Source organism: Pezoporus flaviventris, unplaced genomic scaffold, assembly GCF_033815535.1.
Source record: "Pezoporus flaviventris isolate CSIRO_AGI_PZ_B2104156 unplaced genomic scaffold, CSIRO_AGI_Pfla_v1 ptg000267l, whole genome shotgun sequence".
NCBI lineage: Eukaryota > Metazoa > Chordata > Aves > Psittaciformes > Psittacidae > Pezoporus > Pezoporus flaviventris.
The window spans coordinates 232,694-256,476 of NW_026892814.1; the positions used below are offsets into that span (position 1 = coordinate 232,694).

Sequence of the window (23,783 nt, forward strand, 5' to 3'; positions counted from 1 at the left end):
GCTCAACTGCTCGTTTCTCATAAAAGCAGCTTCATGAAAAAGATGGCCCCATAGTCATGAGGGCTGCTTCTTCTCCTTCTCTACAGCACACCAGGTCCCTTAGCGTGCCATTATTGCTGTTAATGATTGTACTGCTTACTTATGCAGAAGAAAACATCCTCTTGAAAAGGCTTCAAGAATACATTGCACAGACTGTGGTCATCCTCTTAAGCCTGAATTCCTGTATCATGTTTAAAAAAACCCTCAAGAGTAGGAAAAGAAGTAGTCAGGAAATGTCTTCTGCAGTATTATTCTGTCTCATGAAGTCCAGGAAAAAGCTCAGCCTGTGGCTAGAAACATGAGAAATTAAAACCCCACAAAACTTCCCCTATATGGAGGATAGCAAATACAGATGATCTCTTCCATAGGGAAAGGGCAGTACAGATTTCCACCAAGCATCTGTGAAGGCAGCTTCCCATTAAATGGCAAACTGGCTGAAAGATGTTACATATCCTGTTTAGACAATAGGTACTTGAGCATCCCGTAATTCCTCAGTAGTGGCTCCAGCACTTAAGTGCTGGAGAACGAGGAGGGTTATTGTGCTGCCTCTTCCAGTTGTTGTTCTGCTGCTTTGCACCAAAGGTTTCAATGTCTTCCTCTTGAAGATCTATAAAAAGACGTTGTTTATAGAAATAATCACTTTATTTAGGATGGAGGTGGGAGAACATGATCTGCATTGCTGTCCCGGGAACACCGTGATTGCAGGCAAGCAAAGAACTGGTTTTGTGGGCTACAATCTGGCTTTTTCTCATCATATATTCAAGGATCAAGTAATTTCCTCTTAGCTGTTACAAAGAATTAAGCAGTTGGGTGTCTGTGCTGAGCTGTAATTCATCTGGGAGGGCAGTGTAGGAACTCGCTGCTAAACTTTTCCAACATAAGTACTTAAAAAGGAAAGCAAATAACTTGGAAGCGCAGAATTACGCTCCTGCCACCCCCCAGCTGACCCTGTAAAGCCTGGCTTAGAGCCCCTCCTCTGAATTGCTTCAGCCAGGTTTGTGCATGTGTCCTGGGTTCAGCAGTAGCAGTCATTTTTCTCCTTCTTGGTAGCTGGTGCAGTGCTGTGTTTTGACTTTCAGCTTGGGAACAGAGCTGATAGCGATGTTTTGGTTTGGCCAAGGACTTTGTGAGCCTCATGCTCTGCCAGGGAGGAGGGGAAGCCGGGAGGAAGCAGAGACAGGACCTGACCCAAACTGACCAAAGAGGTATTCCATACCACAGCACGTCATGCCCAGGATGTAACTGGGAGTTAGCCGGAAGGGCTGGGGGACTGCAGGGTTGGAGGAGGTATCGGTCGGAGCTTGGTCGGGCTTGGGGGGCGAGTTATCGGTCAGTGGGTGGTGAGGTGTTGTATTCTGTTCCCTTGTTATTTCCTTTATCATTATTATCATTGGTGGCAGCAGTAGTGATTTGTGTTATACCTTAGTTACTAAACTGTTCTTATCTCAACCCGTGGGAGTTGCATTCTTTTCGATTCTCCTCTCCATCCCTCCGAGAGCAGGGGGAGGGCAAGAAAGGGGGGGGAAGTGAGCGAACGAATTACCTGACTGGGTTTAAACCACGACAGCATGAAAACAAATCATTACACACTTTTGATAACTGAGATAATGCTAAGCTTATCAGCAGAATTGTTTCCCGCATGTTCATGAAGTACAATGGGTGAGGAACACAGCAATGGCAGGAGAGAGGCATGTGCCTTGCTGGAGTCACATCCATGGGCTGGTTCGGAACACAGCCAAGCTCATGGAGGGGCTGATACCCGACGTGGGAAATGATGCCTTCAGTTTGAAAACCTTTCCAGTCCTGCCAAGCATCATTTGGCTGCTACATAACCCCAGGGGTGCCTGAATGGCAGAGACCCTGATGCTTTGCTTTCATGCTCTTAAGTGAGCAGTGGTGCCTCTCTGCAGAGCCAGAATTACCCCCATTTGATGCACGCAGAGTGGACTCGTACAATTTAGTTTCTAGTCTTTGTATAGTTGGGCTTGAAAAATGAGCCCTCCTCATCCGACCTCCTCTGAGCAGCTCAGTCCCGGAGGTTTCCTTTTTAAAGCATTGAGCTTAGAAGTGGTCTCTGCAGCAAAGCCATGAATTTGGGTCACTGTGTGGCTGCCAGGCAGCGGGGCTGCAGTATGGTAAATATTTGCTCTCCGGTCCATAACATGGTGCCTGGAGCAGTGATTTAGGAGCTGAGTGAGCACCTGATCCTCAGAGGAAGAAAACCCTGTGAGTCTGAATTACGGGGATGCTCTTTAAGGAGCAGAAGCAGCACATTTTCCAGGAAAAAATGGGCCCTGAAAAAAGCTGTAGGTGCCTGCAGATGCACCAGGACTTGAGACCCCGATGTCCATGCCTGTCCTCCCAGCAAATGAGCTTTGTATGTCCATAGCATGTAAAGGCACATAGAGGTGATGACAGTGCCTGTAGATCATAGAATCAGCTTGGCTGGAAAAGACCTTTAAGGTCACCAAGTCCAACCATTGTCCCAGCAGTGCCAAGGCCACCACTAACCCATGGCACTGAGGCTTCATCTCCACGCTGTGTGAACACTTGCAGGGACGGTGACTGCAGCCCTGCCCTGGGCAGCCTGTTCCAGTGCCTGAGTGCCCTTTGGGGAAGGAATTGTTCCTAATAGCCAGTCTAACCCTCCCCATAAAATATATATATATATATATATATATATGTATATTTAGTTCTTCAGCTCTAACTTCATTGTAGAATTATGTACAAGAGGGAGGAGTAGGAAACCTTTTCCAACATAAGTGTATAGTAATGGCTGAGACTGAACCCGATTCCCTGGAAGGGGGCTGTTCTTTGGAAACACTCGCAGTTATCTGTGTGTCCAACCCCCATCTGCCTGCGAAGGTTTATTTGCCTTTGTGTAATATCTATACTTGAAGAGCACAAGAAATAAATATCATGCAATCTTTATGAAGTCTTCCTAGAAGGGACTAGTTGAATGGGCATGTGAAAAATGTTGTATCTTAACATAGGGCCACCCACCCTGGTTTTCCCTTATGTTATTGATAGGGTTCCTCTGAATGGGGTTTGTGAGTGCATCCCCCACACTACCGGATGCATCTATTTCTTGTGGGGGGGGGTTTTGGCTACTTCTGCAAACAGGAAAGGGATATACACCTAAGGGAAAGGCAAACAAGTGTTGAAGGCCTGGGACAGCCCTGTCATCAGTGGGAAACGGGATCCAGTGCTGGGTTTCTGTTTCATGCTTTAGCCATAATAACGCTTCCTTCCCTGCTGTTACGTTTGGTTATAGAAGAATCCAGATGTAACCAAGGGCCTGATGCTCCTCCATGTCCCCTCACTGAGTTGTTCCTGCCTGTGGGAAGCGGATGCTCTGTTGGTCAGCTGTAGAAGCATGCTGGGCATCCCAGGGCCATGGTTTTCAGCTTATAGAATACCCAGTGATGAAGCAGAGAAAGCATATTTGTATTAAAAGATGGGTTAAAAAAGAGCAGTGCCAGATGGTCTTATGTCAATTTTGCTCTGCCTTCATCAGAAAGAAATTAATCATGTTTCAGGATGGGTGTTACATTGGCGGGCTTCTCCTCAAGCACCACTGCACAATATACAAGGTATATATCATAGAGCTTTTGTGTTTACCTTTTCCTAAAGCATCAAGTCCGGCACTAGGAGATGTTCTGGAGCTCAGAGAAGCCTTTAACTTGGTGTTTCCTATCCCTGCAGATCGGAAACACCTGCAGTCCATAAATTGTCCATCAAAAGTGACAGGAAAGTGAGCCCAGACTTACATTCCTCATGCTCAGGTACAGATTTTTACTTCAAGATACATCCAGGATCTGCAATTTGAAAAAGGTAGTGAATTCTGACCTCATAGGTTAACATTGCCTTGGTCGGGGTCTCCTTTTCAGCTATTTCCAGCTCTCACACTCAAACCCCAAGGCTCTTTCACCATGACGGTGTCAAATCTTTACTAATATGACGCCTGAACATAGCTGCAATGGTGAGGAATTGAAGGAAGTTCCATCTCCGCCTCCCGTATCCACTAAAGCTGCTCCCTCTAGTGTCAAAGGTAAAGGACCTGTGTAGATGTGACACCTGGAAGTGGAATATTCATTCTCTTGTGCTCTTTCTCCTTGGTTAAGAGGAACCAAAATCACCTTTGCCTTGATGAAGTGAGTTGCTGTTTACCTTTACGTTTGGCCTGAAAGCTGTTGTGGTAATTAACCAAAAGAGGCAGTTAGCTGCTTTGAGTGCACCGAGATGTACCGTGCATAACAGGCTCACCTCGACAGCTCTGCATCACTGTTCCTTCTCTTCTCACCCTCCTTACAGCCTCTGCTCTGACACCAGGTCTGCAATGAGAGCATCCTCCAAGGAGGAATCACTGGCTAATTAGAAATGTGCAATTGGTTAAGCCCCAAGACGCTGTTTTCCTGTGGCACATTTAGTTTCCCTCAAGGTTTAGGAGTAGCACACCCTCTTTCGAGCGAAAGATGCTCACCTCAAGGGAGATCGCTGCCTCAGAGTGGTCCTCAGTGCTGGTGGTGCAAGGAGGACCACTTGATGAGCAGAGGTGTTCCACACGGAACGGTGTCATCATCTGGAGAAGATGACCCTGCAGTGCCTGCTCCGGGCTGGCTGCACAAATAGCACCCTCAAAAGAAGCCAAAGATTAACCGGGGCATCCTGAACAAGAGGAGGGGAGATCAGCTTGTGGGCTGCTGCAGTGGGTCCTAGTGGGGAGCTACTGCACTGGAGGGGATTTAACTTAATGTACAAATCGGATGCTCTTGCTGGCAGTGCTTGGAGTGTCTTAGGGAGGCAGGTAGGTGTGTTAGGGGGGCAGGTAGGTGTGTTAGGGGGGCAGGTAAGTGTGTTAGGGGGGCAGGTAGGTGTGTTAGGGGGGCAGGGAGGTGTGTTAGGGGGGCAGGGAGGTGTGTTAGGGGGGCAGGTAGGTGTGTTAGGGGGGCAGGTAAGTGTGTTAGGGGGGCAGGTAGGTGTGTTAGGGGGGCAGGTAGGTGTGTTAGGGGGGCAGGTAGGTGTGTTAGGGGGGCAGGTAGGTGTGTTAGGGGGGCAGGGAGGTGTGTTAGGGGGGCAGGGAGGTGTGTTAGGGAGGCAGGGGGGTGTGTTAGGGGGGCAGGTAGGTGTGTTAGGGGGGCAGGGAGGTGTGTTAGGGGGGCAGGTAGGTGTGTTAGGGGGGCAGGGAGGTGTGTTAGGGGGGCAGGTAGGTGTGTTAGGGGGGCAGGGAGGTGTGTTAGGGGGGCAGGTAGGTGTGTTAGGGGGGCAGGTAGGTGTGTTAGGGGGGCAGGTAGGTGTGTTAGGGGGGCAGGGAGGTGTGTTAGGGGGGCAGGTAGGTGTGTTAGGGGGGCAGGGAGGTGTGTTAGGGGGGCAGGTAGGTGTGTTAGGGGGGCAGGTAGGTGTGTTAGGGGGGCAGGGAGGTGTGTTAGGGAGGCAGGGGGGTGTGTTAGGGAGGCAGGAAGGTGTGTTAGGGAGGCAGGTAGGTGTGTTAGGGGGGCAGGTAGGTGTGTTAGGGAGGCAGGGAGGTGTGTTAGGGGGGCAGGGAGGTGTGTTAGGGGGGCAGGTAGGTGTGTTAGGGGGGCAGGGAGGTGTGTTAGGGGGGCAGGGAGGTGTGTTAGGGGGGCAGGTAGGTGTGTTAGGGGGACAGGGAGGTGTGTTAGGGAGGCAGGGAGGTGTGTTAGGGGGGCAGGGAGGTGTGTTAGGGGGGCAGGGAGGTGTGTTAGGGGGGCAGGTAAGTGTGTTAGGGGGGCAGGTAGGTGTGTTAGGGGGGCAGGGAGGTGTGTTAGGGGGGCAGGTAGGTGTGTTAGGGGGGCAGGGAGGTGTGTTAGGGGGGCAGGGAGGTGTGTTAGGGGGGCAGGTAGGTGTGTTAGGGGGGCAGGTAAGTGTGTTAGGGGGGCAGGTAGGTGTGTTAGGGGGGCAGGAAGGTGTGTTAGGGAGGCAGGTAGGTGTGTTAGGGAGGCAGGGAGGTGTGTTAGGGAGGCAGGGGGGTGTGTTAGGGAGGCAGGAAGGTGTGTTAGGGAGGCAGGGGGGTGTGTTAGGGAGGCAGGGGGGTGTGTTAGGGGGGCAGGAAGGTGTGTTAGGGAGGCAGGGGGGTGTGTTAGGGAGGCAGGGGGGTGTGTTAGGGAGGCAGGGAGGTGTGTTAGGGAGGCAGGGAGGTGTGTTAGGGAGGCAGGGGGGTGTGTTAGGGAGGCAGGGAGGTGTGTTAGGGGGGCAGGTAGGTGTGTTAGGGAGGCAGGTAGGTGTGTTAGGGAGGCAGGGAGGTGTGTTAGGGGGGCAGGTAGGTGTGTTAGGGGGGCAGGTAGGTGTGTTAGGGGGGCAGGGAGGTGTGTTAGGGAGGCAGGAAGGTGTGTTAGGGAGGCAGGGAGGTGTGTTAGGGAGGCAGGGAGGTGTGTTAGGGGGGCAGGTAGGTGTGTTAGGGAGGCAGGAAGGTGTGTTAGGGAGGCAGGGAGGTGTGTTAGGGAGGCAGGGAGGTGTGTTAGGGAGGCAGGGAGGTGTGTTAGGGAGGCAGGGAGGTGTGTTAGGGGGGCAGGTAGGTGTGTTAGGGGGGCAGGTAGGTGTGTTAGGGAGGCAGGGAGGTGTGTTAGGGGGGCAGGGAGGTGTGTTAGGGGGGCAGGTAGGTGTGTTAGGGGGGCAGGTAGGTGTGTTAGGGGGGCAGGGAGGTGTGTTAGGGGGGCAGGGAGGTGTGTTAGGGGGGCAGGTAGGTGTGTTAGGGGGGCAGGTAAGTGTGTTAGGGGGGCAGGTAGGTGTGTTAGGGGGGCAGGGAGGTGTGTTAGGGGGGCAGGTAGGTGTGTTAGGGGGGCAGGTAAGTGTGTTAGGGGGGCAGGTAGGTGTGTTAGGGGGGCAGGGAGGTGTGTTAGGGGGGCAGGTAGGTGTGTTAGGGGGGCAGGGAGGTGTGTTAGGGGGGCAGGGAGGTGTGTTAGGGGGGCAGGTAGGTGTGTTAGGGGGGCAGGTAAGTGTGTTAGGGGGGCAGGTAGGTGTGTTAGGGGGGCAGGAAGGTGTGTTAGGGAGGCAGGTAGGTGTGTTAGGGAGGCAGGGAGGTGTGTTAGGGAGGCAGGGGGGTGTGTTAGGGAGGCAGGAAGGTGTGTTAGGGAGGCAGGGGGGTGTGTTAGGGAGGCAGGGGGGTGTGTTAGGGGGGCAGGAAGGTGTGTTAGGGAGGCAGGGGGGTGTGTTAGGGAGGCAGGGGGGTGTGTTAGGGAGGCAGGGAGGTGTGTTAGGGAGGCAGGGAGGTGTGTTAGGGAGGCAGGTAGGTGTGTTAGGGAGGCAGGGGGGTGTGTTAGGGAGGCAGGGGGGTGTGTTAGGGAGGCAGGAAGGTGTGTTAGGGAGGCAGGGGGGTGTGTTAGGGAGGCAGGGGGGTGTGTTAGGGGGGCAGGAAGGTGTGTTAGGGAGGCAGGGGGGTGTGTTAGGGAGGCAGGGGGGTGTGTTAGGGAGGCAGGGAGGTGTGTTAGGGAGGCAGGTAGGTGTGTTAGGGAGGCAGGGGGGTGTGTTAGGGAGGCAGGGAGGTGTGTTAGGGGGGCAGGTAGGTGTGTTAGGGAGGCAGGTAGGTGTGTTAGGGAGGCAGGGAGGTGTGTTAGGGAGGCAGGGAGGTGTGTTAGGGGGGCAGGTAGGTGTGTTAGGGGGGCAGGTAGGTGTGTTAGGGGGGCAGGGAGGTGTGTTAGGGAGGCAGGAAGGTGTGTTAGGGAGGCAGGGAGGTGTGTTAGGGAGGCAGGGAGGTGTGTTAGGGGGGCAGGTAGGTGTGTTAGGGAGGCAGGAAGGTGTGTTAGGGAGGCAGGGAGGTGTGTTAGGGAGGCAGGGAGGTGTGTTAGGGAGGCAGGGAGGTGTGTTAGGGGGGCAGGGAGGTGTGTTAGGGAGGCAGGAAGGTGTGTTAGGGAGGCAGGGAGGTGTGTTAGGGAGGCAGGGAGGTGTGTTAGGGGGGCAGGTAGGTGTGTTAGGGAGGCAGGAAGGTGTGTTAGGGAGGCAGGGAGGTGTGTTAGGGAGGCAGGGAGGTGTGTTAGGGAGGCAGGGAGGTGTGTTAGGGAGGCAGGGAGGTGTGTTAGGGGGGCAGGTAGGTGTGTTAGGGAGGCAGGGAGGTGTGTTAGGGAGGCAGGAAGGTGTGTTAGGGGGGCAGGGAGGTGTGTAGGGAGTGTGCAGCTCCCTTAGGGTATCCAGCCCAGAAGATGTTGCTCTCCCTGCTCCCAGATTAGTCCAAGGCTCTTTGTTTTCTGCTCCTCAGTCCCTCCTCACATGCATGTCTCCCCAGTTTCTTCCAACTGCCCCTCCATTCTTCCAGTGTAAGTCATTAGCTCATTCCTTACCCACCTCTGCTTCTGGAGGGGCTCAGAGCAACAGGCATTGGCTCTTTACCAGGGTGGACAAAGAGCAATTACGTCTTTGGATCCTCCGTCCTTAGGAAGAATGGCGTGTTGCTGATGAGCAAAGGCAACAGGACTTGTCCTGGTTCCTTGTTGGCACCTGGCACACCAAATGGGGGCAGTGGGCAAGTACATGGCACAAGGGGGTTGACTGCTCAAGAGCACAGCGTGGTCTTTGCTAGGGGCATGCCTGGAGCCTGGTGCTGCCGTGTTCCTGCTCCCTGGAAGCACTGCTTATCCCACACAACCCAGCACCCAGCTGCAAGGGCGACCCTGGCAGCATAGGTGTGATGCAGGGCATGCTTGTGACCAAACCCTGGTGCTGTTGGTATTATGGCGTGTGTGTGAGGTTTGACTCTGTATGTGTAGGGTTGAAAGAAGCAGGTGACTTAATCGTTAACAATTTGCAGCCAGAAAGGCTCTAGAAAAAGCCAAAACTGGAACTTTTTTCCTTAGGAGGATTTTTTTTGGGGAAAATAATGTTGTTCTGATTCTGATTTTGATTTTCCTTTCCCACCAGAAGAACTGCTCCTCGAAAGGGCTGGAGTTGCTCTAACTTAGCTGTTCAAAGGAGGAAAGGCATTTCTTTCCTTCCCAGTGTGGGCTAGGAGCTTGTCTGTGTGTTTTTGCTGCCTGGGGGAAAGCAGAATATTGCCTGACGCTGGGTTTGGTGGGCAGATGATCTGAGAAACGCCCTTCTCACTTCAGCAAACAGCCGTGACCTGAGCACGCGCTCTGTCACAGCTTCGACATCCACGTGCCCTCTGGAGAATGGGCACAGACCAAAGCAAGGTGCTGCAGGCCAAGGACAGGCTGGGGGCTTTTGTCTGAACAAACTGCATCATCTTCTTGGTCAGCTTTTTGTTTGAGCAAAGTTAAATCCAGGCCTTAAAAAAACAAATCACTGTGGAGGAAACAGAATGTTCAGACTGGTGACGGGTGCTGTAGGGTTTATTCAGCCCCGACGTATACCTTGTGCTGGTTGGACTTTGGAGGCAGCTGCAACCCAGGGATAAGTAAACTCTTTCCTTGAGTTACAGTTGAATTTCTAATGTCAGCTTTTCCTGCCTGATGGCATACAATGGGCAATGACACCGTATGTTCTTCACAAGGGTGATAGGACAAGAGGAAATGGCTTGAAGCTGAAACAGGTCAGATTTAGCTTGGATATTAGCAAGAACATGAGGGTGCTGAGGTGCTGGCACAGGGTGCCCAGAGAAGCTGTGGCTGCCCCATCCCTGGCAGTGCTCAAGGCCAGGTTGGACATAGGGGCTTGGAACAAGCTGCTCTAGTGGAAGGGGTCCCTGCCTGTGGCAGGGGTTGGAGCTGGATGGGCTTTAAGGTCCCTTCAACACAACGCATTCAATGTTAATGTGGCATCTTGAATGAGAAGCCCCAGCCAATCTCTGCATTTCAGAAGACTCTTTTAAAAGGTGTGCCAGGCATTTTTGCTCTGGGTGTGTGACCAAAATGACCTTCAGCCTTCTGAGGCAAGAAGGGGTTGCTGGGTTGCATGTACCTCAGAAGTCAACACTTACAGCTTTAGCCTCTGGGATGCTGCAATTGCAGACGAGGCAGTGGGTGAGAGAGCAGGGGTTTAATTTCAGTTTTGAATCAAAAGATGAAGATGAGAACACCTGTCCCACTGTTCTGCTGATGCCCACGTAGGAAACCCATCTGTGCAGTTTATCACCGTAGCTCTTTGAACTGTGTTTGGCTTTACCACTGCAAAGAGTCACTGTGGACAGGAGGTTACTGTTTGCCTTGAAAATCCTTCTCCGTTAAATAGGAGGGACATTCTGGATATTACTTCAGTCTTCAATCAAAAGGACCTGGGGGCTTTCCGTGGTGTCCACAGTTACAGCATCCCTGACCTGCTGGGCATTAGGACACAGCTCCCATAGCTCCAGCCACGTGTTTGGACACGCAAAGGTGTCCAAGTGCTGTGGCTGTGCGGCAGCATGCAGGAAACTGAGCGCTCCCGGGAGGTCAGCCGCATCTGTGTACGAGCTCATTCCTTCATGCTCAGGGAGTCTCAGCGCGCCATCCCTGCTGTAAAATACCCAAAATGCCGGCTATTGAGCTTGGCCAACACCCTTCCTCTCTTGTAGTGCTGGAGTGGAGCCAGCCACGCTACGGGGGCTTCCTGCCCCGGGGAGAGCTCGGCACCCATGCGTGAAGCCCCTTGAGGGTGGGATACGGTCCAGGCAGCATCTCCGGAGGTGGCACAGAGGAAACCTCTTTCCAGCCAAGCAAGCAGCTTTGGAGAGGAATGAGAAAGGGTCTGAGGGAAAACCGTTCCATTTGCACCACTTGCACTGAGCTGTTGTCATTGCTATTTATTTCCAAGTCATGCCCATGGGGGTGGGTCATCCTGCGCTGTGTCCCACAGCCTTCAGGGAGGGCCGGGAGCACAGCCTGTCCATGTCTTACCGTGCCTTGTTTTGCAGGTTTGTTTCCAAGCCCTACAAAGCTGATCTCTTTCATTTTTTCCCTTTTCCCTTTCCTCTCTCCAGTTTTGTGCGGAGCTGAACCAGCCGACGCTGCCAAACATCCGCAAGTGGAAGGGCCCTAGAGGATGTTGGAAGGGTGTTGTTTCCGAAAAGCCCTCAGGCCAGCTACACAAGGTACTTTAATCCCCAAGCCTGAACTTCACCTTTGCTCCTTTTTCCCCTCTAACCAAGGACATATTTTGGATGTTTAAGGCAAAACATTGTGCAAATCTGTTTTGGCAAGGTTTGCACCTCTTGTGTTTTAAGCTGGCTGTTCCTAGAGCTTTCGATTCACTGTGTGGAGGAATTGCTCTCCTCAGCCTGTGGCACACGTACAAGGAGGAAGGTGTGTGCTGGGGGGAGGTATGGTGGGTGAAAACGGTGCAGAAACAGAGAAGAAAGGCTACACATTTGGACAAGGAAAGAGTCCCTGGTTTTGCCCCTGGCAGTCTGCACTGTGCTTCTCCCTGCAGCACCTTCTGCTGTGGGAATATACCTATGTGCTGCAGTGAGGTACTCATTTATAAGGTGGAGATAGCTGCACCTGCTACCCGTGACAGTGTTCAAGGTATGGCTACACCGGGTGCACCACTAACAGTGCCCAAAAGCAGCCTTTCCCAGGGGAAAATCTCTCTCCCTTTAAGGGTGCTAATGAGTTTTCAGAGCAAGGTCCTCCTGTTGCTGCGGAATGGGTTCATTCTCATGATGCAGTTATTGCAGTGTGGATGTTGTTGGGGGTGGAAGCAGGCACCAAGACTTGTCACATAACTCAGCAGTGCATGGGGTTGTCTTCATCTGTTCTGAGCACTGAGCACTAAATACGTAGCCACAGTTGTATCCCAGAGTCACGCTGCTTTGAATTCACGTTTCCTTAGTTTGGCTTTTCCGAGTCGGGTTGTGCCACTGCTCGCTGTTTTCGGGCTGATGTTGGGGGGGGGGGGGGGGGGGGTGCAGTTCCTTTCATTGCCCTTCGGAGGAAAACCCAGAAATGGGGGGGGGAAATCCCAAACAAAACCCTATCCCAAACCCACCACCTGAGCAGTGCAAGTATTACCACTAGGAAGGCTTGGAGGGTCTGAATGTGTCCAAGGTTCACCACAACTCACACTTAATTCTGATGCAGAGTGCAGATTCCCTTCAACACATCCTTATTCGTGGCTGGAGTTTTCCTTTGGGATCTTGTTAGGCCCGGTTATTAAAGCACTGGATTTAAAATTGTGCACAGTTGTCAAAGCTGTTCCCTCTGCTCTTCCCTTTTTCCAAGAACTGTTAGTAATTGTCTCACGGTTTCCATGTGAAATCCAGAGCCTTTGGTCCGTTCTTTCTTGAGCTCTGTTTCCAAAGATACCAATGAAAGCTCTGACCATGGGCTGCGTGAGTAAACCCCATCACCTACCTTGTTTTACTGGTAGGGATGTAAGAACGAGCTACGTGAGAAGCCTGTGGCCAAGCTAAGAATAGAAATGTTCCCCACTGGCTCTTCCTTTTGGCTGCTCTAACAGAGATCCAGGCTGTGCTGGAGGTGGGGCTTGTTGCACTCAGAGACAGCCTCTTCTGCCCCTGGGGTCAGTGAGTGAGACCCTGGGGTTGGAACACTGCGTACGCGGGAGCAGTGCACTGAAGGAACAGTGCAACCCGAGTGCAAGGCTGGTACCGGGACACTTCATAGGGTTTGCTTCCACCTGCCTTCAGCCACGGACTGACTTTGACCACCGTGTTCATGTGAAATTGGGAGCCAGGAAACAGCAAAGAGCAATTGTCAGCAGCTTTATTCTCCCCCATCTTTTCCTATAGCAGTTTTCAGACCTTAGACTTGGGACTGGTGGAATGCAGAGCAGATAACACTTGGTTATTGCAGCTGAAAAGGAAAAGAGTCCTCTTTGTGCTGGATTTAACTGTGATTACCTGGGGGAAGTGGCTTTGAATGATACCGAGGAAGATGGTGTCTGGGTGATGGGAGGAGAGGCTGACAGACTTTGCTTTAGCTACTGCTGCTCTGTAACCAGGGTGGGATGCCAGCTTCACATCCTGAAGTCACCAAAACCAAAACCCCGTGCAGGATGGTAGAAAGAGCTGAAAGGGTTGGAGAGCTGGAAAAGAAAGAGAGCAGATTGAGAGAGCTGAGAGGTCTAGACCAGATCACACACCAAGAGACTGAAGGAGCCTGCATGCTTTCAGTTTGTGGGTGGCAGAAGCCTGTGAGATGGCACATGGCATGGGGAGAAGGAACAACTGCATGCAGCATCATCTTCCAAAGCCCCAGCAGCCACCCAGTGAGACCATGAGGTACTGAGCTCAGGCTTAGACAAACAGGTTGGTTTTGCCTTCTTACTGCTCGCTTTTTTCATTCTCTTTTCTGTTTGTAATTCCAGGGAGTTGAATATTCTGGCTTCCTCTGGGACACCACAGCTGGCATCGAACTGAAAGATGCCTCATCTCAGGAGAGTCCACAGACGAACGGCAATGGCAAGCACTCGTACCCTCACCCTTATCTCGCCCATTTCAAGGTAACTGCTGTTGTGTCAAGGGACCCTCGTTCAGCACTGGTTAAAACATTTGGGAAGGGTGGAAAGAGACACAGTGTTCTAAGGGATAAAAACCTGTGTGAGGCTCTAACTCATCACTTCAGCACTGTCTCATGGCTTGGTTATAGAACGGTGGAGTGGGGTAAGAGTAGGCAGGATGGAGATGGATGTAGATATCTAGATGTATAGATACGGAAGTACAGAAAGCACAGTGCTCCTGAGAGACTCAGGCTTATGTTGCTGGCATACTGCAGAGTTTCCATTTTAAAGCTGTTTCAGTAGGCTGAGCCCATCTAAAAGAACATCGTGCATTTGGGAGGTTGTTCCCGTACATCTGCTCTGGCTTTGAGCTGAAAAAGGGTACATTTAAGTTAAGTATTAGGCAGAAGCTCTTCCCTGAGAGGGTGCTGAGGCGCTGGCACAGGGTGCCCAGAGAAGCTGTGGCTGCCCCATCCCTGGCAGTGTTCAAGGCCAGGTTGGACACAGGGGCTTGGAGCAAGCTGCTCCAGTGGAAGAGGTCCCTGCCCATGGCAGGGGTTGGAGCTGAAGGAGCTTTAAGGTCCCTTCAGCCCAAGCAGTTTGTGATTCCATGATTCTATATGCTCGAGTGAACATCCAAGCAGAGAGAGCCCATCTCCACACAGGCTGTGATGGAGGGGTCCGCTTTGGGGAAGTTGACATTTCTGGTAAGGCTTTGAGAGAAGCATTAGTAAAATAATTCTTAGTAAATAAATTATTAATAATAATATTAATTAACAATGTTAATAGGTCAATATTAGGAGTAACTATTACTCATGCCAGGTCAGTCCCTGAAGGTAAGCAGAAGACTGCATGGAGCCAACAGCTCCTTTCAAGGTACATTAAGTTTCTTGGTCAGTCTCTGTGGCAGACCAGGGCTAATCACGAGTAGTAATTAGCCCATGTAATGACCACAGCATTATTTGTAGCTTATTAACAACTGGGTTTGCATCAACTCATTTCCATCAGCAGCTGGCTTCCTTCTGCAGCCGTGGGGGAGAGAAGCTGCTTGCCCGTGCTCATGCAAACCAGTTTCTGCAGAGCTGGGAGGGGGTCACGTTAGCGCAAGCAAAGCTGCAAACCGCGTCCCCCTCGTCCTCCTAGGGCCAAGACAAACCAAACCCCACCACACACACCGCCAAGCGAGTCCTCCTCGCCAAGAGCACTGCGAACAGGCGTGTGGCTCGGCTTTGTGACCTCTCGTGCCCTGTGTGCGCGGCACTGATTTCTCCTCCTCCCTCCCCAGGTTGGGATGAACGACCTGACCCTGGTTAACCTTCACCTGGCCTTGCCGGCGGGCGAGAACACCGGGAAGAGCCACGACAGCCACAAACTGGCGGCCTTTGCACAGACTCTGCAGGAGACACTGAAAGGTGAGGCTGGGCTCCCCCCATCAAAGGGGATTTCGGTCCATAAGGTGAAGCCTGCATGAGCACGAGCCTCACAGACACCCCTGGCAGTGTTCAGGGCCAGCAACATGCTCTGGGGTGAGGTGTCCCTGCTCATGGCAGGAGGTGGAACTGGATGAGCTTAAGGTCCCTTCCAACCCCAAACTGGGATGCTGTGATCCTCATCAGCCTCAGCGTTGTCTTTACCGGTACCTGTGCTTGAATGGCGCACAGTGTGGCAAATGTGCTTCTCTCTTCCTCGTTGTCCTAAAGTCTTTCCTCATTAACACTAAGAGCACAGGGGATTCTACTTTGATGCTTTGAGAGCATCTTTTCAAATGCAATTCCTTCTGATTTTATGCTAGTTTAAGAGCAGGTTCAGCCAAAAAAACCACAAAAGATCCCAGGGTTAAGACCCTATTTTAAGGGGGCCTTCTGGAAATGGCACACCTGATGTCAGAAGAAAGCTTAATGGCTCTTTTCCCCCAAAGAAATAGGTTCTATACATTCACTTCTTGGATAACTGGAAGCCTTTTGGAAATCTCAATGCTAATGTAAAAAAAGAGACCAAATCCTGCTTTGGTGCCTGCTTTTTTGGTCTGATGTGCAGTGTGATGTTGTTGATGGTAAATAATCAGCTGCTCTGGTTTTACAGCAGGATGGGGGACACCAGAGTTTAGAGCTGAACCTGAGCAACACTGGAGGCAGCTGCCTCCTTTTCTTTACCTCACTTCTGAGAATTTGCTTCTTCCTTGGAAGCTGGCAAACGGAATTCAGTTTCCTCCGAGGCAGAGCAGCACCTTTTGGGTTCTGCATGCTGCTGATCTTGTTGTAGGAACAGAAAAACCTAGCCCTTGGGTTACTGCTTGACAAAGGTGCAAGAGGGTTACCAGGTTCTGTGCATGACGGTTTCCAGCTTGGACCAGTTTAGCGAGGTTGGTCGCTTGGAAGCATGAACATCTGTCGTGTACAACACAAGAGGTGTTTGTCGTTTACGTGTGTGCTACTTTTGTTCCTTTTGAGCTGCACGAAGTCAGAGCTGGTTTTAGGTGCTACTGCTTTAAGTATTTGCCTACGTACCTTGAAATTGGAAAGGATGAAGGTAGACAAAGGGATCATTTGTGTAATCCCCAGAGGCTGACCTGAGGCACAGATAAATGTGTAGCTCTTCTGAAGTGAACCCGGTTGCATTTCCACTGTGTCTAAACTGAGGCTGTCAGCGTTAGGGCTTCCTTTTAGTTGATGTGCTCACTTCCCTGTGGTAGGACAGTACTTGTTCTTGCTTAGTCTTTCACAAATGAGACTCTGATTCCTCCAAACCCATGCAGTGCAGGTCTTGTTTCCTAAACAAATGGTAGTGCACACTTGTTACTTTGAAGTACTGAGTTACCCTGCCAAAATGAATGCCATGCTTCAGATTACCATCATCCTTCAGCTTCTTCCAAATCAACCCATAAAATATGGGTAATAAGAACTGATTTATCTGTGGGCACGGCAGTGAGTTTGCTAACAGATGCCTACTCTGTTCTCTTTCATTCTTACAAAGAGGCACAGGAGCCTCTTTGTACATTACTCCTGTAATGTAGAACACTAATGATCCCATATTTCTCCCATCAGACCAGAGAGTCCTGGCTCCTTTTTCCACCTAGTTCTTTCCCTTCATCAGTGCTGGAGAGATGTGGTGGCTGTTGGTTGCTCATAGCTAACTCTTTGCAGCATCAGTTTGTCTTCAGTGCGCATAGCACACAGATGCTATTCCCGATGTGCAGCTAGTGCTGGAAGCAAGGGACCAGGGTGTTCTCCCATCCAGCTTGGCCATATGTGATGTGTTACCCACACATCGGGCACTAGGGTTTCTTATAACCTTTGAGAGGCTGTAGGGAGCCCCTTAGAAGCCAATGTACAATCACATCTGGAAAAGTGTGCCACCGTGTCCCCCCACATGGATGCTCTGGGTCCTGGTGGGACAGCACAGCCTGTGGGAGGGGCCTTGGCAGCAAAGTAATACTTAATCCTGGTGTCATTTCCAGTATGATTTGTGGCTCGCAAAGGGCAGAGAAACCACGAATGGTTTCGCTCTCTGTTCGTTGCGTCTTAGCAGGCAGCAGCATGGTTTGAAGTGTTTGGGTTTGGAAGTCAGACGCTGTCGATCTCGCTGCTCTCATCCCTCACACACAGCGCGGAGCGGAGCGGAGCAGGTTTTGTTGTTGAACTTGCGCTCCCTCTCCTGGCTACTTGTACAGCAACAGCCCCAGGCGAGGAGGCTTGTCCCGGCGCCAGGAATGGCAGAGCAAGGCAGGAGCAAACAGGCGGTGAGGGAGCCTTTAGACAGCATTCCTGCCACGAGTTCAGTCAGATCAGCTTTGCTGCTCAGCGTTTGCATTTTCCCTCCTCCCATTTACCCACCCGCGCTCCCTCTCGTACCGAAGCAATGGATGTCCATTCCTCCCATTCACCCCTGGTTTTCCTGTTTCCCAGGAGAAAAAGACGTGATCATCCTGGGAGATTTTAACCAGGCCCCAGACACAAGCGACCACGACATACTGAGGAAGGAGAAGTTCCATCACCTGGTCCCTTCCAGCACCTTCACCAACATCAGCACAAAGAACCCACAGGGATCCAAGTCGCTGGATAACATCTGGATCAGCCGGAGCTTGAAGAAGCTTTTCACAGGTACAGCTGCTTCTTAGGGAGGTCGTGGAACCTTTAGCGAGTGACACGAGCCAGCGGGCAATACCTTTGTCTCTGTGGTTCTGTTCCATGCAGGCCATTGGGCTGTCGTGCGCGAAGGTCTCACAAACCCGTGGATCCCTGATAACTGGTCCTGGGGTGGGGTGGCCTCGGACCACTGCCCCGTGCTCGCTGAGTTCTACCTGGAAAAGGACTGGAGCAGGAAGGAGGTGACGCGGAACGGGAACGGGGTGACGGTGGAACGCAGCGACTCCCACGCGAAGCACGAACGATGACGTGAACTTGAGGGTGCCTTCTGCTCGCCGGGGAGCAGGCGGAGGCTGCCTCCCCTTCGCCTTCCTTCCCTCTCTCCTCCCCGTGCCTGGGGAGCTTCAGCACTTGATTTCAGTGGCCGTGGCCTTGAGCCCCTCCTGGACAGTTGTGGGGTGCCCCATGGCAGCGCTTTGTGGGGTCACAGAGGACATTTCCCATGCCTGGAGACTGGAATGAGGATTGTACAGGAAATAAAGTGTACTTTTAATACTGTGCAGGGTCTCTGCTGCAGCGCAGCCCAGCAGGGCTTCGTGGGGAGGTGAGGGGGGAAAACGTCTCTGTTCCTTGTCCTCTGGTCCTGCAGCTGGCATCAGGGAGGAGATGTAACCCTGGGTCTTAGCCCAGGAGCCGGTGTTCTGAGCAGGGCTCTGCACCGGGGACAAAGAGCTGGTACATCAGTGGGAGGGTCTATAGACAGGCTCACATTCATGTAGTCACTGCAGAGGCTGATGTGTGTGTTGTACCAACCTTTGCCCAGCGATTGGTTTAGGGGTGTTCAGTTTCTGCCTCTGGATCATCAGTCTCCTGAGCTTCATTGCTGTGTAAGTCCAGGCACCACAACAGGCAGCCTGAATACAGTGTATGGTCACTGTGCACATGGCAGGGATGGGGTCTGCTTCTAAGGAGCTTTGTTGCTGCGCATGCCCTGGGTGGGCAGGACTGCAGTCAGCAAGCTGCCGCGGGATGGAGCATCACGTTTGCCACCTTCATAAAAGTTTTCAGTAGCAGCAATCAATAAGCAGTGACTGAGAAGGGAAAAGCATAAGGAAAAACAATTCAGCACCTGCAAAAGAAATAGGTTGAGTGTGAGACGTGCTGAGCTGCCCACTAGCCCAGTGCCTTCCGCTCCTGGCTGCAGGTGGCCACACATGATGCTGCTGAGCAGAAAGGAAAGCTCTGGGGCACAGCTCACTGGACCACAAAGGGAAAACTACTGCTGGCAGCACTGCCATACCGAAGGAGATGGGATTGAGAGGCTTAGAGCAAACCAGTACCATATTCTTGCAGCGTTTCCTTGACTTTCTAACCTGCTGTCTCATTTCAGGTAGCAAGAGCTGAATAAACTCAGGTGCAAACACACACAGCTGCAGATTTCAAGCAGCTTTTCTGACTGTAACAGAACTAAGCCTGGATGAAGGTGGAATGGTCTGGGTGTGACTGAGACTGAGGGAGGCAGCATTGACATTTCAAGGGGTTAAGTGAATGACTCAGAGGTACCAGACCAAATTACTTGCTCAGCATTCCCTGTTGAAAATGGGAGGTGCAGGCGTTTGTCCCTGCTCATTGAGCCAGCCGGTGAGCTTAGCTCCAGCTTTCATTCTGGCTCCTTGCCTCTGCTTTGTCCTTTTCCCTTACATATGAATGTTTGAAGGCTGAAATGACTTCACAGCTCTAGAAACAAAACTCGTAAGGGCCAGGTCAGATTTAACCTGCTGCAGGTGTAAGCGCAGGGTGATGGTCTGCAAAGCAGCAGCACTCACTGCTGCGGGAGGAGCCTTTGCTGTGGCTGATGGGCTGCCCATTAGCATGGGCTGATGGGGGTGGAATGAGCAGAGCCACCTTCATAACCCATGTGGGAGCTGCAGGGAGGATTAAATGGGGCTGGTCTGTAGCCCAGAGCCAGCCCAGGCTGCTGGGAGAAATGGGGAGCTCTGGAAAGGTGATTGTTTGGTGCCTAAGAAGATGCCTTGGAGTAAGATGGATCCTTTGTGGCCAGAGGGAGGAGGACAGAGGAGTTTGGTACCTATATGGAGGTCTGCCTTGCGTGGAGCATCAGTACGAGGTATGTACCCGGTTACTTCATGTTGGGAATCAGTGTCTTGATAGTTTCACTGGGTTCAAAAAGCTCGCTTTGCCTTGTGTGTGTGACATCCTTGGAGGGTGATGAGGTGGTTGTGAGGACTCTGGAGTTCCCAAGAGCGTTGGTCATGTTACGGTGGTTCAGAAGCTGAAGTGGTGGGAGCAAACCTGAACAGCAATAGCTATTCCAAGGTGCTTACAGCAGCAGCTAGGCCAGCCCAGTGTTCAGTAGCTGCATTGCCCTGGCAGCACCAGGCAGGTGGCCCAGAAGCAGTGAATTGCTCCTGCAGGTTTTCAAGCTGAGTTGTGGCCTTTCTGAGCCTGCTGCAATGAAACCTTAAAGCAGTGCCCTGCTCACCGAGGCTGAGGGGGACACATCTGGGGCTGGGCCTCTCCTCTTGGCTCCCACAGTGCAGCCTGTTAAAGCATTCCCAGCCAGATTTACTCGTCTTCCCTCTCTGCTCCAACCTGTTTGCTTCAGGGCAAAGCCTCTGCTTTATCCTGTGGGCTTTTTAGGAGGATTTATTTGGCAAGGGTCCATTTGGTCTCCTGGCTTTGCAGTGTGGCAGCACCAAGCAGTGCTGCAGGCCAGCTGGAAGTAAAGGGGTTTTGATACAGGAGGAACCACGAGAGATGCTCAACACCTCTGAGGAGCAGACACAGCTAAATAACTGTGCTGGGACTGAGCTCCCAAGAACCAGGTCGTGGCAGCCGCAGGTTGAATGGATCTTGGTGTAGCAGTGGGGGAAGCTTGATCACACGTGGTAACCAGCACTCTAGAGCCCTTGTGGGAATTGGTGCTCAGCATCCCTAGCAAAGGGTCAGCCCAGGGGATTCCAAGGTTGTCCTAGACGTTTAAATGGCTTCTTTTCAGAATGAGTTAAGGTTTGGTTATAAAATGGGTTTCTTAAAGGAGGATGTGGGCCATGGGCAGGATCTGCTGTTCCCTGGAGGACTCACTCCAGGTTGGAAGGTCAAGCACTTCACAAGCTTTTCCTTGCCTGTAGGAAGCAAGACCAAGCCACGCAGGCAGTTCCCAGCCTTTGACTTCCCAGGTTCCATACTTCCATACACAAGTTCTAGATGGGAGAAGCTCTCAGGAGTTTAGGAACTTCTGTTCATTTAGTTCTCCCCCATGTGAGGAGCTGCACTGGCAGTGAAGCAGGGTTTCCATGGGAGACAGAGCCTGCAGCAGCTGATTTCAGATAGGGGGGTAAAAACAAAGACTTTGAAGAAAAAGCTCACGCTATAACCTAATGAGAAAAGGATCTGCTTGAACATGCATGTGTCCTTAGGTTATATATGGTCCTTTATACGTGTGGCCTCTCCTAAGAGGCACCTGATTGCAGAGTTGCAGTTTTACCTTTGTACCTGGAGGTAGAAAAGCTCCTGCCTCTAATCAGAGCAGCTGAAAGGACTTGCATACACACAGGTTAAGTGTGTGCTTAGGAAATACGTGGCTGGGTGACCTGTTGATGACTTATCCTTCTGGCCATCTCGTAACCCTGTGTGATGGGATGCTCCCAGCCTGAGGGGTGTCCAAAGATGTTCCTTCAGCAGCAATGTGAAAGCACAGGCCTTGCTGAAGAAGAAAACACGGCATGTGCACACACCTGAACTGCTCAACCTTCGTGTGCTGCAAGGAGCACCAGCACCTGCAGGACTCTCACCAGCTTTTAGGAAGCACCCTTCAAGGAAGCTCTTCCTCCTCCACACCATCCCCTCAGAGCTCCTTCATCCCTTGGCATGCTGCTAGTCAAGAGCAGTGGTTGCTTTATGTCCCCTTTCTCTTACTGCTTGAGGTTGCCAGCCTGCTTCCATGAAGATCACTCGCAGTATGTGCCTGGCTGGGCACCTCGGCACTCATGTATACACTCATCTGGGGGAACCTTTGCCTGATGCTTTCAGCTGTAGGACTCTTCATGGCCCTGGTCATTTGGTGGTCATGCTGCTCTTCCCCTTTGCTGTGAGGTTTCCTCACCTGCTTTAAAGGGACCTTTCCCCCTGTCCTCACGCACCCAGGTGCTCCCTTGGGTCAGGAAGGTGCTGGGGGGAAGCACTTGTGCTAGGTTTCCTTCCTGCCTTCTGCCCTATGCCTGGAGGGATGCGTGGAGGCACGTGTGGAGACCCAAAGGGTGGCAGTACTGGTCAGCTGATACGTACCTTGCTTTTCCCTGCCTGTCACCTCTGGGATGGAGAGAGTAGGATGTCTGCCTGTAGCACCATGCTTTGCTTTATGCTTAGAAATAAGCCTGTCCCAGCAGGCTGGGGATCCACTGTTGCTCCTTCCTGTCTGCAGGAGGAAAGCAGCGATGTAATGGGCAGGGCTGTAGGCTGGGAAGGTGTGAGCAGAGGTACACTTAACCGTGTCCTTCACTTCAGAACAGAAGGAAGGAGATCTCTTTTGCTCTTGGGACAGCCAAGAACCCATGAAGGAGCCTCAAAGAGTCATGGGGTGGTGGAGGAGATGTGTGAGAGACTGCAAACATGCAGGGGGATAGCAGGAGCATGCCAATGGACAGCCAGGAACTGTGCTGGGGCTCCCAGAAGTGATGCACATTTAGGACATAGCTGCAGCATGGAGGGCCCTAAGAAGAAGGGTAGAGAAATGTCTGAGCAAGGATGCTGGGAATAACATTATTATTATGGGATGTTCAAGTAGCCATAGATCCAGTGCTGTAAAAAGGGAGTAACGCGCTCACCCAACACACGGTAACACTTCAATACTCTCACCCCAGCCATTCTTTCATTTATCTTTATTTATAAGTTGTATAAAATGTATTTTAAAATTGGCCTGATGAAACAGGGAGGCTTTTCCAATGCTGACCAGGTTTCTGTACAGGAATAACGCCAAAGTAGGGAAACGTGGACGCACAGCAAAGCAACTGCACCAAGCTGCTAGGAGAGGCTGTCAGTGTGTCATTGATACCATCACAGTGTAGGGACATGAGCTCATGTGCACTGTTGTCCACGTGCTTTGTTACATAGCTTCAGTACCATGACTGAGTAACCAGCCCCTTCCCAGGGGAAGAAGAAACTTCAGGAGAACTTACAGAAGCTACACTGCAAAACCTGGAATGCTTTTACAAAGGGGGAAGGACAAATCTGATGCCAAAAGGAGCTGACGGCTACATCTGTTGCTATGGTATCACTTTGATACTGAGCAATTCCAGGCTCCAGCCTTGCACAAGGTAAATCTAACCCTAGAATAACAAAGAAAAGAAGTTTAATGGCACCTATGGCTTTGAAGGAATGTGATGCAGGTTTTTGAGTAGAGCAAAAAGGCCTGTCGTAGTCTTCAGGGCTACAGAGTGGCAAGAGAGTCAGCTGGCTGTTAGAGGGAGGACTGTAGGCATGGCCTGTGGCACAGAAGGGTGACTAGCACAGCCTCCTGGTTTGAAGGACACATGATGTACATAAACTTAGATTGTAATATATTACTACCAGGGAAGAGGGAAAAGCACCTTGCTTATGTAGAAGTCTCTGGAGGAAGGCAGGGATTGTTTCTGTAAGAAAGAGTTCCAAATGGTCCCTTTCACAAAGGACTGTCACTTTGGCACACCCCTGGGTCAGCATAGTCAGCCAGGTTCTTCCATGGGGTAGCTCAAATGATCTCCGCTCGATTTACTCTAAAGGCATCTTTTGACTGCACCCTTTGACTTGACCTCAGCCATGTGCAGCTTTCTTGCTGCTCCTGGCAAAGGAGCCAAAACCTGGAGCCCATGGGTGCATGCCTGCAGATGGTTCTATAGCACTGCAACCCCACGTCTGCTCAGCACAGCTCTGTAAAGGGAAGTCACCAGTGCTCCAGCTGCACAGCCTGGAGGGGGGAAGGAGAAAAGAAGGGCTTTTATTTCATATGGAGGCTGAAGTCTTCCAGCTCCTGAACAATACTGACAATACAAAATTAAGGCTACTGTGAGCAGTTCTTGGTCCCTGCCTTGAAAACAACCAAATTTAGTAAATTTATGCTTGTTGAGTGTGTTTTCTTTTCTGAAGCAGCCAGGCAGCTGCTGCAACAGCACCTGCAACGCTACCAGAGAGGCAGCTGCTTTTATGGGGTCATTCAAGAGCCTTCAGACCTCTTAGCCAACTGAGAGCTTCTACTCGTGTTTCCCTATGGATCAGCAAACACGTTCTCAAGGCTTTGCTGTCATGGCTGGTAATGAC

The 23,783-nt window shown here is 51.6% G+C and overlaps 1 protein-coding gene across 1 annotated transcript in view; it reads left to right on the top strand.

The window, feature by feature from the left end:
* The window catches only part of EEPD1 (endonuclease/exonuclease/phosphatase family domain containing 1), a 56,482-nt gene extending 38,454 nt beyond the window's left edge, over positions 1–18,028 (top strand). Inside the window, exons 3-7 of the mRNA XM_061442992.1 lie at positions 10,904–11,014; positions 13,252–13,386; positions 14,669–14,795; positions 17,289–17,483; positions 17,577–18,028. Of these exons, the coding sequence (XP_061298976.1) occupies positions 10,904–11,014; positions 13,252–13,386; positions 14,669–14,795; positions 17,289–17,483; positions 17,577–17,776 (768 nt within the window). The 3' untranslated portion in view covers positions 17,777–18,028. The remainder of the gene's footprint in view (positions 1–10,903; positions 11,015–13,251; positions 13,387–14,668; positions 14,796–17,288; positions 17,484–17,576) is intronic.
* The last annotated feature ends 5,755 nt before the right edge of the window (positions 18,029–23,783 follow it).